Source organism: Podarcis gaigeae (genome assembly GCF_964106915.1).
Source record: "Podarcis gaigeae genome assembly, chromosome: Z".
NCBI classification, from domain to species: Eukaryota; Metazoa; Chordata; class Lepidosauria; order Squamata; family Lacertidae; genus Podarcis; species Podarcis gaigeae.
The window spans coordinates 35,434,849-35,449,808 of NC_139691.1; the positions used below are offsets into that span (position 1 = coordinate 35,434,849).

The window sequence follows — 14,960 nt, forward strand, 5'->3', positions numbered from 1 at the left end:
ACATACATAATGGGGTGTGAGGAGTGATTAAAAAAAAGGCTGGGCTGAAGTTATTCAGCATGAGCTATCCAGAAGATCAAGAGAGCCACCTGCAGTTTGAAGCCAAGAAGACTCCAACATAGGGTTATTTATTCCTTTATTCCCATTAATCACCTTCAGAGATTTCTGATTCCCAAGCCTATGCCTGCATCACGGCAAGCACATCACCCTTGTGACTAACAACCATTTGCAACTGAAGAACCAGTCTTGTTCATAAATGTGCCCTCTTGTGGCTGGTTCTGAAATCAGAGGAAGCCTAGTGTGCAGAAGGGAAGGGAAGGAACCCAATATTTGATTTTAAGTAAGTATGGCCCAATATACTTTTATCTCCCAAAACACTGTGGAAGTTTTATCTGTTCATGCCTGCAACCCAAATTATGCAATTTTATATTACTAATTTTAGAAGAAATATTTTCATATGGAGATTCCTGAATATAAGTGAAAAGAATCATGAAAGTTTCTCTCATCTGGAAGCATCTGCTTGTTGCTAAGTATCTGACAGCTTTGCTGCAATATATTCAATGCTTTAATTGTCCTAAGTTTTAAGGAAAGTAATAACGTAGTTGGACACAAACCCACTAAAATTCAGGGTTGCCGTCATAGAAATGGATGAAGGGATAATTTTATACTGCGTTACATTTTTTCAAATAAATAAAAACACAAATAATGTGAAATGACCAAAATGCAAGAAGAAGAAAAGAAGTAGTTTCACTCACCCTCTAGAAACTGGCAATGGAACTTTGTCATTATGTACAGCTATTAAAGGCTTTTATATATCAATTACTACCTTTCCTGATCTACAGTACACAAAATTAATTTCTTCAGAGTATCACTATTCTTCACTGGCAGAATACACAACCTAAATTACAAGAGCCAAAAATTAACACAATCCTTTTTGTTCAATTGTTCAACTGGTTTAAGTACAGACTTAAACCAACATAAGTCTTTATGTTAGGTCTCTTTCAAGTCAACCAAACTGCTAGACCTTATTTTTAAGTGACACTGTCAGCTAGCATTTGGCTACATCACTAATTTCTGTCAACATATTCCCGAAAAAATGGCCTAATAGAATTATTGACCTTCAAAGATGAGTTTAAATACATCAAGAACTCTTCTGACACAACATTTCACAAGGTGTGACATTTCACAAGGTCATTAGTTAAAGGGATAAAGAATACTGTAGCCTGTAAAGTCATAATGTTGCCTTTATTAAATCATGCACAATTAAAATTAATAAGGTCAAACATAATTCAGGTCCCCATCACCTCCTCCACTAGAATTATTTAAACTGTATTAAAATATGATACTTCCCCAATAAAACAATCAATTTTAAAGTTTTCAATAAAAATAAGAGCTTGATCAACTCCATGACACAAGCTGTTGTTGGATTCGCAATGCAATCCTGCACAAAGTATCATGTAATCATGGAAACTACCAAGGGTCATGTAGACCAAACTCCTGCAAAGCAGGAATCACAACTAGACAGTATTCTGAAGAGAAATATTTAATTGGCTTACTGATCAGTTTCAGGCAGCTGAAGGTTCACTGCTATGGACCTCCAGTTGCTACTGGACTCAAGTCACATCAGCCTAGGCAGCATGGCTGGTAGTTAGAGATAACAGGAGCTAACATGTGAAGCAGTATTGAACAGCAGGTGCAATGAAGCTGTATCTTAGTGTACTTCTAACAGACCCAGATAATAGCTACTTTTAAGCCTCTACTCTTTTTCAGAAACCAAAAAATACAATAGTCAGAACTATGTCTAAGAACAATCTTGTGACTTAGCCAGTCGCAATTATTATGAACTATGCGTCAGATAGCAATTATTGAAAGATTGATAAGTTAAACAGAAACCACTTAACAATTTTGCCTGCCCTATTGTCACCAACACATTTTGCACATTTAAATCCATTCCTGTTAATTATAAGGTTGGTTTCATTCAATTATATCATATTCTAAATCCAAAGAGAATAGCTCCAGAAGCACACACACCCTTGGTCATTTGCATTCTTACAGAAAGGTAAACTGTTCAGTTATCTGCTGAGACAAAGCAGATCTTTCCTCCTTTCAGAGTCACTCCCACAGTGACAGGTAATTGTATGTATGATGTAATTGCCTTCCTACCAGAAAAAAATAAGTATATACCAGAAAATGAAATATTTTTTATTAAAAATAAATTATAAACATACTAAATAGGTTCTCACCAACTTATAATAAAATGATCTTAGTGTATAAAAAAAGATTTGTTTAAAAAGCCCTAAAAGATCAACCACTAGTCACATGTATACCCTGTCACTGAAGCCATCACTTTCCAGTATTACGCCTTGTCATTTGGAAGCAAGGTTTACCCATGTGGCACCATCCCAGTTGTTCCAGTTTCTTATCCAGAAGCAAGCCCATCTACAACCAGTTGTACAGGGGAAGTGTCATAAATCTTGTCATACCCCAACCCTATGGTTCTTCCAAAGGTTGCTGTTCATTAGGTGCATCAGAAAAGGCTGAGGAAAGTAAGTCTGGTCTCCATCTGACAATCAGCAATGGCCATGCTACTGCCTCTTCTCCAGCGGGAGGCCCCATGAGCTAAAGTGGTGTTTCAGGTTAAGAACAGTTTCAGGTTAAGAATGGACCTCCGGAACGAATTAAGTATGTAACCAGAGGTACCACTGTACTACTGTCTTCACCAACAAAAGAAACAGCAACCTATTACAGGCAGCGATAATTTTAGGCACGTCCAATTGGCACACAGGCGTGTGGGTACTTTTGGACCCAGAAGAAGGCAAAACAGAGCAAGATGGGGTGTGTTTATACACACTCTGCTGATGCACGCAGGTCCAGCAACAGAACTCCCATGCAAAATGGTCACCACCAGTGCTGAAACTAGAAGGTCTTACAGAAGCAATGCTATATGGTATGGAGTCTGCTGTTCAAAACAGACAGAAAACTCCAAACTCATTCAATGTGTCTAACACAATTCTTCAGAACTTCCCCTTTTTATTTTACTTATTTCCTGAGTAATTGGGATTCTGCCCCCTCCCCTTATGATTTCATACTTGAAACAAAGTTTATCAAATGAGGTACGTCCCTTCTGCTTCTACCAGTGCTCATGTCAATTGTTTCTGCTATTGTTTCTAAAAGTGTTCTGTATGTATCTGACTTAAGTGTTTCCATAATTTGCCAATCATAATATTTTACCATGAGTTCCACATCAAAGTAAACAACTTCTGTGCATGCATACTAGAAAAGGCTTTTCTGGCAAAAAGTAAAATCGAACATCAGATATCTGCAAAAGTTCAATCAGGTTGGGACAAGAGTGCAATGACGAGATGAAGGTAACCCCTGCATATTACTTTAATTTGCAATCACATTTGTAATGAGTTTATAAATATAAAATGAAAATTTGCAAATGAACTGAAGTCTACACTTTGTTCCCACACTTGTAACTGTATTAAAAAGGTGCAAGGATTTTCCACTTTTCACTGAATGGGAAGCCTGGGAAGCCTGAACAGGAAGCTAAAATTCAGTTTGTTTCACACACACACACACACACACACACACACACAGCGACACACCCCTAGCTGACAGTTAAGCAAGCAAAGATTAAATAAAATCAATAAAAGAATTAAGAGTGCTTAACTCTATACCTCAGGTTACATAAGCTGTATAGACAAACATATGTTCTCACGCACTAGTGAGCTGCTCTCCCCTCCCCCTAACATTATTTTGTTATTATTCTTGGGGGGTTTTAAAGCCCAAAAGTCATTAAAAAAAATTACGATGAGGATTCAAATGCTATGATTATAATTTCCCCCATCATTCAGCTGAAAGGTGACACACAATTAAAAATAAATTTCACATATTTGTCAGTCAAGACCTTCTTTATAATCTTGCATTCATCTATATTAGTGCTGATTCATAAAGAAAACAGCAGAAATTTAGGGTCCCCCTTGATAGGGGAAAACAACAACAACAGATATTTCCACTTCACTGTACAGAACACAAGGAAAATACATCAGTGTATTTGTCTGAACCGAGTTTCAAACTTTTCAAGATGCAACATTACAAATAATGGTAGCTATCAATCTTGGCATCACAAAAACGTGCCTTTGGAACAACTAAACCCATGGCAGCTATATCTAGTTTCCAAACTTGCTGACCACCCTGAGTACAAGTCAAGGCTTCTTGCATCATTTAGTTCCGCTTCTCTATTCACCAAGCTATAAATGTACCGTCAAATAAGTCAGTTGAAGGCAATATAAAATTGTGTCTGCTGAATTTATTTAAGAGGCACATAGTTATTGTAGACATAGTCACGTGAATACACAGGTTTAGGAATGATAATGAAATTTAACACTCAGGTTACCACTCCCAACATGGTATATGATAACAAAATTATTAAGTCTGTAGGTAAGCAACATTTTGTTTATAAAAACTATTTAAATTTTTTTGTTTTGTGGTAGTTAATGAACAACATTTGAAAGTCAACAAGTAATGGTAAATTAGTAACATAGCCAAATTAAAAGTGGCTAATAAAAAGATTATAGATGTAGTAAAGGCAGATGTGAACATTCAGGGTAATCCTTCCTGGTTTTCCAGCAATACCATATCACAGCTTGAAATCTGACAGACAACATCTGCTGCAATCAAAACTATGGTAAAAATAATTTTAGCAGCATTTTTACTGTTGCAGGTTGTTGTTTTTAATATTTCACTGCAATTCCACTGCTAAAACGCTTTCATCGTGGCCGTCAGTTTATTAGACCTGTTAGTGCTCAACTTCTTGTCACTTCCTTAACTATTACCAACCATAAATCTCACCCAGTTGAAATACTTCTTCTGGGTTAACTTTAATGTATGGTTATCATTTAATCCCTCATAATATAGCCAACAAATCAGACCTCAAGGATTTGATGATGTCTCCATTTACATTTTCAACAGGGATAAGTATAAGGAGATTTGGATATAACATAGGAAAAGGGGGAGAGAAGAGAACTAGACAGGAAGGGGGGGGGGAACTAAGCCTAAATTAGAGTTTGATATATTACTATTGCATTCAGTAGAGATCTCTTAACTGAATTTGACTGGAGAAGCAATGCTGCAACAAACCTGACAACACTTGACAGTTATTTGCCTTAGCCATGTAGAGGAAATTCATGTCTAGCATACCCCAGGAGCACAATTACTATGCTGTTATGCAATTTACACAAAAATATGCCTTGTGTCCAAAGGCTAGAATAAGCAAATTTGAAATCATTGTACTTCATATCTTATGATACTCACTAAAAGCTTATTAAAACCTATTTCTGGTGTCTGTTTATCACCCAGGAAACCCAATTTGGATCTACATGAGAAGAGACTGAAAGGCCTCTATCAGGAAATATGTATATAAAGGCTTCACTCCAAGAATTTTAACCGTATTGCAACTGCATAATTCTATAATGCTCTATTTGAGAATTATACACATAAATTAATCCTCACCTTTACATTCACTCAAACCCCAACATAGCCCTTTCTCCTCCAACAGATTCTATAAAACATTCCTGCCCCATAACCTTGGCTTTTCAAGCTCTACAACCCTTAGCAGTTGGAAAGTCTAGTTGGAATCTGTCTGTCTTTGAGAGATAACCAAGTGTGCCTCTAGGAGTTAGGTCAAACTACTGGGTTAGCAGCACCAAAGCAGCTGGTTTTTCCCCCTGGGGGTACTCAAGGGTACCGGCACCTGTTTTTTGTTGTTCAAAAGTGTGGCACTTACTGTAACAACTTCATGGTGAGTACCAGAATGTATTTTTCTAGAAAAAAACACTGCATCAAAAGTGACCTCTCCAGGGCGCAAGCCTGGGAAATGTGTAAGAAGGTCCTGGGCTGCCCAGACAGCAATATCCCCCTCTCAACCTTGCTGATGTGGTCCAAAGGAAAACAGAACAATACATGGGGAACTACTTAGCTAAAGGAGTTGTCCAAAGCACCATCCAGCCATCTTAGGGACTCCACTTTGGATTTCTTTAGGATTTACTCCTTAGCCTTTTCTTCTCTTGGAGATGACCCACAAGGAAGTGGAGGCTTAAGATCAGTTTTCCTTCTCCCAGGTGGGCTGCCTTCTCAGGTTGACAAGCCCATCTGCCCCTCACTTCCCTCTAAAGCAGTGTTTCCCAAACAGGAGTCATATGGCCCCCTGGGTCCTCCCAGGATATTCCAAGGGGGGCACAGGTAAAAAATTGCATAAATGGGGGGCCACACCACGAGTCTCGGGGGGCACAGGGGGAAGTGAGAAGTGAAGGAAAAAACACTTTTTAAAATTAAAAAAATCCTGATTGGCAGGCTATCCGCTTGTCCAATCACAAGCAGGTAAAGCGGCAGCCCACCAGGGCCTAGCGCTCCTTTTTGCCGCATGTATTTTCATGGAGCAGTCCTGGTTTGTTTCCAGCAGGAGAAGGCGATTTCTGAGGCTCACATTTAGACCAGCAGAGCCCATGATCCAGAGGTGGCAATGGGTAGGGCTGAGTGAGCCAGAGCTGCTTGCTGCTGCCACCAGTGCTGGGCTGGGTGGCAGCCTGGGCCTGACTCCTCAAGGTATGGGGTACAATCCACCCCAGCGCCTAGCAGATCAGGCCTTCAGATGTTTCCCAACCTTTTGGGAACCTTCCCAACCTTGCAGAGCAACCACCCAGCTCTACAAGGAACGGGTTAAAATCCACGCCAGCACCACTCAAGCAGGGTCATTTGGTGCTGCTGACTTGCATCTAGTAAATAACTAAGTGTCTACTCAGAAGAAAGCCATGCTGAGTTCAGTGGGCCTTGCTACCAGGTAAGGGTGTGTGGGGATATAGGCAGCCAGGGCTCCTCCAGATCACAAGATCGTTTTGGGTCAGGTGCTTTTTAAAATTATTAAAAAGCCACTTGCTTTTTAAAATTATTCCATATATCAGAACTTTCTGTGCGCCTTTTGGACTGAACTCCCCTTCCCTGGAGGTTTCTGGACTCTCCTTCCTTGGAGGATTCTAGGTAGAGGTTGGATGGCCACCTGTCATGGATGCTTTACCTGAGTTTCCTATGTTGCAGGGGGCTGCACTAGAAATATGACCCTTGGGGTCCCTTCCAAATCTCTGATTCCATGTTTATCTGCTTCAACAATATTTCATTATGTTCCTATCATTTTATGTAACTGTATTTTGTATAAATTATAAAAAAAATAAAACATGTTATGTTTACAAACAAAACATTTAAATATATACCTTTCTACCATTGGGGGGGCATAGGCATAGCCAGGATTTTTGTTAGGGGGGGCAGAACCTCAGGTGTGTATTGATTTGTATTGATTTTTACTTATTGGAGGGCAGATTCCCACCCACCCACCCACCTACCTTTGGCTATGCCCATGGGGGGCACAGGAAGGAAACAAGGTCAGAAGGGGGCCACGGTCAGAAAAAGGTTGGGAAACTCTGCTCTAAAGCACAAGAAACCACTTTCTTGAACACTGGACCTACTATTGGTCTTAACTGCTGGAGCCTGTCCTTGCATGAAAGGGAAGTTCCTAACTCACTGAGGGTTTGAGACACATTAGCTACTCTCACTTGGTTTAGCAGGTTCTGAACTTACACATATTCTGTACCTGTTACCCTACCTGCATCTCCTTCATTCTTTCCTGTTATCTTCCCCTTTTAAATGTAGACTGTATGAATCTTGGAATTATGGCCCAATGGTATTTATTTATTGCTTATGTTACTTTTTAAAACACCATGCACACTGGTGGTATAACAATATTAAAAGCAAAAAATTACGTATCTATTATTCACAGACTATTTAGGGGAAAAGAACGAAGTACCTACCTTTCATGTGTGTAGCAAAAGTGAGAGCCAGCTTTGCAAACAGATCTGGGTTTTCAAATTTTTCTTCTTTTGCTTTTATCCAAAAACAATTCTCTGTTATTTCCTGTGGTTCAACCTGAAATAAAATTTGTTAGGTGCTTAGTGACTGTGCAATCATCAGTTAAGTACAATGCATGACAATAACAAGATGTAAGCCACAAAATAGAACAGGAAAATTTTTAGAAAGCAGTATTTCAGCTTCGAACTTCTTCATCAAACAAAAGAGAAGTGGGAGTGTAAGCATAAAGAGATAAGTTTTCACAAAAATAGTGCAACAGACTTGGAAAGAGTACGGAACTGGCACCTTCTGATGCTTTTTAATGAAGGTGAAAAAACTGATCTAAGCCCTTTCCTTTCACAAGTTTTCAGAATGAAGACTGAACTTTTCCTGAGTAGGAAGAGGTTAACCTGTGCCCCACTAGGTGTTGTTGGACTACAACTTCAATCACTGATCACTGGTACTGGTGGCTAAGGCTGATAGTAAATGTAGTCCAACAACATATGGAGGGCACACTGAACAGTCCCGTCCAAAAGAGCTCATTGTGTTCCTATATTGTACAATAATTTTATGTGCAGATAAAATGAAAATCTATTCAAATGCATTTCTCTGAACATATTGAATAAGATAATAATACATGGTGTTTATACATCAGAACCCTAAGCCTGACAGAATGTTAAGAGTAATGTGTTATGCCATGCATTCCTAATGTATATAAACTTCAGAAAGGATTACCTTCAAAAGTGTCATTAGATTAAATTTCTGTCCTGAAGTTATATAAAATCATGCACATAAATATCAACATCCTCCGCCTCAGCTACTAGACTAGAATGAAAAGCAATAAACCTATTTATAAAAACAACCTATATCAGTGAAGTGAACCTCACAATGGTGAACAAAGAAAGCATATAACTGTGCTTTGCAATAATCAAAGAAAATGTCCACATTTTATTTTAAAAGGGACAAAATATGTGGATATTGTTCTAAAAATAAAAAATAAAAAAATGCAGCTGTCCTCCTTAAATAGACAAGATAGCCTATGTCAGGCTAAAAAGTTAACTACCTTCCTTTAGTGCAGATATAATGAAAACTGTTTATGATGGCTTTGTAAAATGCTGCTATTGCTCCTGTAATTTTCACTCTTTAAATATATTCAGATGGAAAATGTCTAAGTCATACCAAAGTTCATAAATTTTGGAAACAATTTGTTTACAGAAATCAGTGCACTTGTACGTAAAAATGTGATCCTGGCCCCTAAACTACGGATTTTGCTTATTTTGTATAAAGGTAATGCAGATATGTAAACAGTTAATTGTACATATATCTACTTATTTGGAAATTGCTCAGAGCTGAAAAGATGCTTCATGATATACATTAGAAACATGGTTCAATAAAGTTATGTCCATTGCTATCGCGGATAGATAAATATATTCAAGTACCAAGGGTGATTATAATCCTTCTAATTTCACATTTATTTGTGGGGTTATTAAGTATATGACATCACAGTCACACAGGTAGCAAATCCCCTTGAAATAAAATTTATTTGTTGATGTCTATAAACAGGCAACACCTTTTTCTTTTTCCTTCATTGCACAATGTAAGTTGTATGGGTTCTTTCAAAAGTATATTATTGATATTCCATTACGAATTAATTGCATAAATAAAAGTAGAGAAGAGAATAATAGCAACAATAACAGGAAGTCATTAGAGTACAGTGTCATCGAAAAGGGGGGGGGGGCAAAATAGAACAGAAGCAATCCCAGTTGTGGTTCACTGAATATAGGTGTCAGATTAAAGTGTCATTCCATCTGCAACGTTCTGTGTGATGCTGGTGGATGAAAGTCATGCTCAATAGTTTGTGCATATTAAATAAAAGGATAAAAGGTAAAGGTAAAGGGACCCCTGACCATTAGGTCTAGTCGTGACCGACTCTGGAGTTGAGGTGCTCATCTCGCTTTATTGGCCGAGGAAGCCGGCATACAGCTTCCGGGTCATGTGGCCAGCATGACTAAGCTGCTTCTGGCGAACCAGAGCAGTGCACAGAAACACCATTTACCTTCCCGCTGGAGCGGTACCTATTTATCTACTTGCACTTTGACATGCTTTTGCACTGCTAGGTTGCAGGAGCAGGGACCGAGCAACGGGAGCTCACCCCGTCGCAGGGATTCTAACTGCCAAGCTTCTGATCGGCAAGTCCTAGGCTCTGTGGTTTAACCCACAGCGCCACTCGTGTCCCAATAAAAGGATACTATGTTGCACAGAAGTTTCTGTTTTCTTTCCAGTATGGTGCTCTCATTGTAAAGCTTGTCCATAAGTACAGTCCCCTGTCTGTGATAGCCAGGCTTCAAAGAGATTTGCATTAAGGGTCCTCCAATACCTGACAATTATTAATCTGGCAGCAGTTCACAAATAGGTAATGAGATATTTATTAGGCATTCTTGGATTTCTAAAGGAAAATAAGATAATAGTGCTATTTGGGGGTTTGATTAGACCATAAATTGTGTTTTTATATCCCATTTATAATTTTATAATTGTATTCATTTCATTTCATTTTTATTTTTGTTTGACTTTACTATCAAAAGCTCATTGTGATGAGCTTATTTTGTTGTTAATTCTTGTTTTTATCTTCAAGTGCATTGTGATATTGTTGTTCAATAATAATATTTTTAATTAAGTTATGTTTCCACAGGAATGCACAGCACTTCCTACAGCTATCACTACTCTTAAGAAAAAGTGTCCCAAATCCCTTCAGATTACTCCATCCTACAAATGAGTTTTAAAAGTTAACAAATTGCGACTATTGAAAATTTATCAGCCCTAAAATTAGAAAGAGTTTAAATTCTAGAATTCTTATGTTCAAAACAAAATTCCTGCCATTCTTTCCTTTAAAGATCATAAAAGTGGTGAAAATATTGGTGAAATTAAATTTATATACCTTTGCCCAGTTGATTCTCTTCATAGACACTTCAGGGTTGTACTTCTTCTTCTGTTTCATTCCAAAAGGCAGTGCTGGTGCAGCTCCTATAGGTGGAATCCCTCCAAAAGGAGGAGGAGGTGGTGGTGGTCCACCAAACATAGGTGGAGGTGGAGGTGGTATAGACCCTCCAGGCAAAGGAGGTGGTGGAGGTGGAATACCACCAGGAAGTGGTGGTGGTGGGGGAGGAGGAGGAGGTGGTGCTGCAGAGGCTAAACCACCTGGAAGAGGTGGTGGTGGTGGTGGCGGAGGTGGTACTCCTGCAGGAGATGAGCCACTTGAAGACACAGGAGCCTGCAAAATAAGCATGTTTTAGATCTGAGGGTTGCAAAAGGGAACAGAGAAAATGCTGGCCACACAAGAGACACCAGAGGCATCAAGTAAATTCTCATGTAAATGACAACCTGCATATTACGAGAACCAGAACATTTTCCATGTTTCCCAGATTGCTCATGTAAGCAAGGTGGTTCCAACTATATTCTATTCTACATTGCTGAAGGATTTCACAGAGATGAAACCCATAATGAAAAAGAATGTGGTCTTTACCAAGGGGGGATGGAATCATTTTCAAATCAGTATGAGTCATTTAACAGAAATGGATTATATTTTTGGCACTACATTAGTAAGCGCCATATGCAACTTTTTAAAGAGTTTCTTCATATTAAAATAGATCAAGAGAATTAATGAAGTGACATTTGAAAACAAGAAAAAAGGTCCATTAACAAAATACTTTCCAAGGGCTTAAGATATTTTTATCTGTGTGATATTCATAGAACTGTTAAAAAGGAAGCCAAATGGCTGAAACCGAATTATCATCTTAAGGTTCCCATATTCAAATATTCACTACCTCAGAAAATCCATCTTCAAAATGATGTTAACTGTGCAGGCTGAGAAATTAGGAAGAGGTTCTGGCTCTTGGCTGTGATGCTTAAAAATGTTCACTTCTACTGACAAGATAACACCAGGGAAGTTTATTTTCTGTTCTAATATAAGCTTTCAGCAATACCATTTGAGTGAGGCCTTGGTCAAAATACCACATAACATGGTACCACTAGTATAAAAAGTCATAAATTAGAAATCTACTCTCCAGACTTCTCCGTCTAGAATAAACTTCACTAGAGCAAGTGATTTTCTACCAGCAGACTCCAAATAGCTGAACTTTCAAACTTTTATTTTTCAACTGTTCCTTTAAAAGAAAAGAAAGTCTGTCCTATGATTCTACCCTCTTATCTCTAAATAGAGATATGATTTCTATAACTGGTATACCTTCTGTGTCCTGTGTACTGTGTACACACAGTACCCAGCTGACACTAAATGTTAACCAACAGTGGCACAGAGACAATTCTGCTTCTTAGGGATTTGGTAAGCATTTGAGCTCATTAATATGACCAACAAAATTTCTCCATACCACCAACTGTATTTAAAGTGCCCAAAAGAAGTTATCTTCTGTAATATCCTCTCAGTGCAAGTGAATCAAACATAAATTTTCATTTACAGTTTGCATTATATGCCTTAAGCAACACTCATTTCCAGAGAAGTTACACTAAGCTTTCAAACCAACAAGCACATTAAAAAAATAAAACAAACATCATTGCAAAACCAAAATGCACATAAAAGAGTGTTGGCAGTTGCTTACAGAATATCTTCAAATATGGAAGAGATGTGACTATTGCTTACAGAGCAATCAGAAAGGGCCATAAAATTCAATAAAGAAGCATATTTGTACATGATTTCTTCTTTCAGCCAAAGTGATTCAGGGTCGTATCTGAGCTAAAGTGCATCCTCCTCCCCAATTTATTTAAATAGAGTAGTGGTTAAGGTGTTGGACTAACATAGATTCACATCTACACTCACCCATGAAGCTTACTTAGTGGGTTACTTTGAGTAGTTACCGTACTCATTCTTTCAGCCTAACCTATCTCACAGTGTTGCTGTAAGAATAGAAGGGGTGGGGGGAGGTAGCATGTATGCTGCCTTGAGATCATTAGGTAAATTTTGTAAGATGACCAGTCAGTGATGCTCCTGCTCACACATAGACTAGTAGAAGGAACCAGTCACACTGTCTGATTTGAAACAGTGATGCAATATTTCTCCTGCCATCTATCTTTAGCCCACTGCTAGTAATTTCCCCTTAATTTTTTAAAAGTTAATTCCATACTTCCCCAAAGTAGAACACATTTTGAAAACATGTAAAATCCATCTTGTTATATTACCTGGGTTTGTAACTGCTGGATTTGAGTTTCAAGTTCTTTGATTTTCTCTTCTCGCTTTTGAAGCTCCGCTTGTGCCTCCTGTCGAGCTGAGAATTCTTCATCAAACTGCAATGATCACCAACATAGAAGCAGTCATCCATCTTTTTCCAAACATAATGCTTTAACTTTCACAAGGGTGTTATATAGATTGAGTAAAATAATAGAAGCCTGCTAGGCTTCCTAGACTAGCCAAATATTTTTTTCTCCAATTTTCCTGGGCTTAAAGCATTCACACCAATGAATATCTAGAGTCAGCTTCTCACACATTCCTGTCAACTTGCAGGTGTACAAGACTCAACATCTTAGGCATTTTCATTAGAATCTGCATAATCTTAAGGACCTGCTTTTAAAACTTAATATTATGCATATAAATGCTGTAATATTTAAAATACTAAAAGGGCAGATTTACTTCAGTCCACTTCCTCCAAAAACATTTGACAGATTTACCTCAGTCCTCTCCCCCCTGAAACATTTTGATCATAATCAAAAAGACTAGAAGTGCAGAGGAATCTTATCACTTGCTATAGAATGTCCATTCCCACAGAACTTGCTGGGAGCAGCAGTTGAGGCCCTGGCGCAGAATGGCAGAGCTTGTTTCCCTTTTCAGGCTTTGGAGTCATGGAAGGGGGCACTTCTGGTTCCTTTTGGCACACCAACAGACAGGTGTTCACTTGCAAGTCTCACCAGTAGGTGAGCTGGAGGATGTGGCTGGGGAGCAGACCTGAGTAAGAACTTCTGGTTTGCTCGATCAGCCACACCAGGACTCTTCCAGTTAGTCAGTGCTGGATTTCCTACCTTCCCTGTCTTATTTCTGTGGTTTGCAGGCTACCTAAAGGTGAGCAGGTAAGCCCTGGATGGATCTTGTTATGGATTTTATCAGTTGCTATATTCAGGGCCAGGGAGAAATTTTCCTTGAAGACAAATTGGGCCTGTCTGCTGGTTTCATCTACCTCATAGCAATTGCCACAAACTTGCAGGCAGAAATGCACTGGGTTGCATCCTTGGGCCAGGTGGGTGGAGGGTGGGCCCCATTTGCCCTGCAGTTGTGGGGTATCCCCTTAAGGGAACCTGGGAACACTTCTTGTACAGATTCCCAGCTCAGGGGTTAACAGGCCTTATCACCTCCACTGAGTGATCTTAGTGGTCACTAAGAGGCACTGCACAACACAGGGTGACTCTTAACTTGGTCAACTCTATACTTAACCAGCAGTTTGGCTGGTTGATTTCAGTATATATACACCCAATACCTATGCCAAACCATCTGACACCTGTAACCAATAAAACTGTGGCCTTTTCAGTCCCAATATTGTTACCCCATGTACTTTGTTGATGTTATTATTCCAACCCCTGCCACTGGCTCCACTCTGCCTGGGCCTACAATGTGAAAACTTTATGACCACACAGGGAGCGGACCATGATATGGGGAAAACAGATCTAAATTTACTTCCTCCCAACCTGGTACTGTAATGGGGTGGGGCTGTCACTTCAACTGTGTTCAGTTAAATAAACAATACATGTACAACCTTCCACAGCCTTTTGTTTACATCTGTATTTGAACAGCAGACAATCTTCTAGATAATGCTAGGCAGAACTGAGTGAGAGTATGAATGCATGTGTTTGTCATGTACGCAAACAAAACAAATAGAATGTTGTTATACTTGTTTAGTTAATGTCATTTTCTTTCCATCATAAGGTAGGTTGTTCTGCTAGTATGAAAATCCAAAGCTTTTATGTGATGCAAATATGCTTTGCAATTAAAAGAAATAAATTTTCTTATAGGCTATCTTTAAAACTAATTAAATTTGATTTTCATTGATTTTCATTTGAAAAGTGGA

General features: G+C 38.8%; 1 protein-coding gene across 1 annotated transcript in view; it reads right to left on the bottom strand.

Moving 5' to 3' along the window:
- The window catches only part of DIAPH2 (diaphanous related formin 2), a 340,556-nt gene that overhangs the window by 244,004 nt on the left and 81,592 nt on the right, over positions 1-14,960 (bottom strand). Inside the window, exons 16-18 of the mRNA XM_083722729.1 lie at positions 13,087-13,191; positions 10,835-11,167; positions 7,863-7,977 (exon numbers count right to left, since the gene is read on the bottom strand). Of these exons, the coding sequence (XP_083578855.1) occupies positions 7,863-7,977; positions 10,835-11,167; positions 13,087-13,191 (553 nt within the window). The remainder of the gene's footprint in view (positions 1-7,862; positions 7,978-10,834; positions 11,168-13,086; positions 13,192-14,960) is intronic.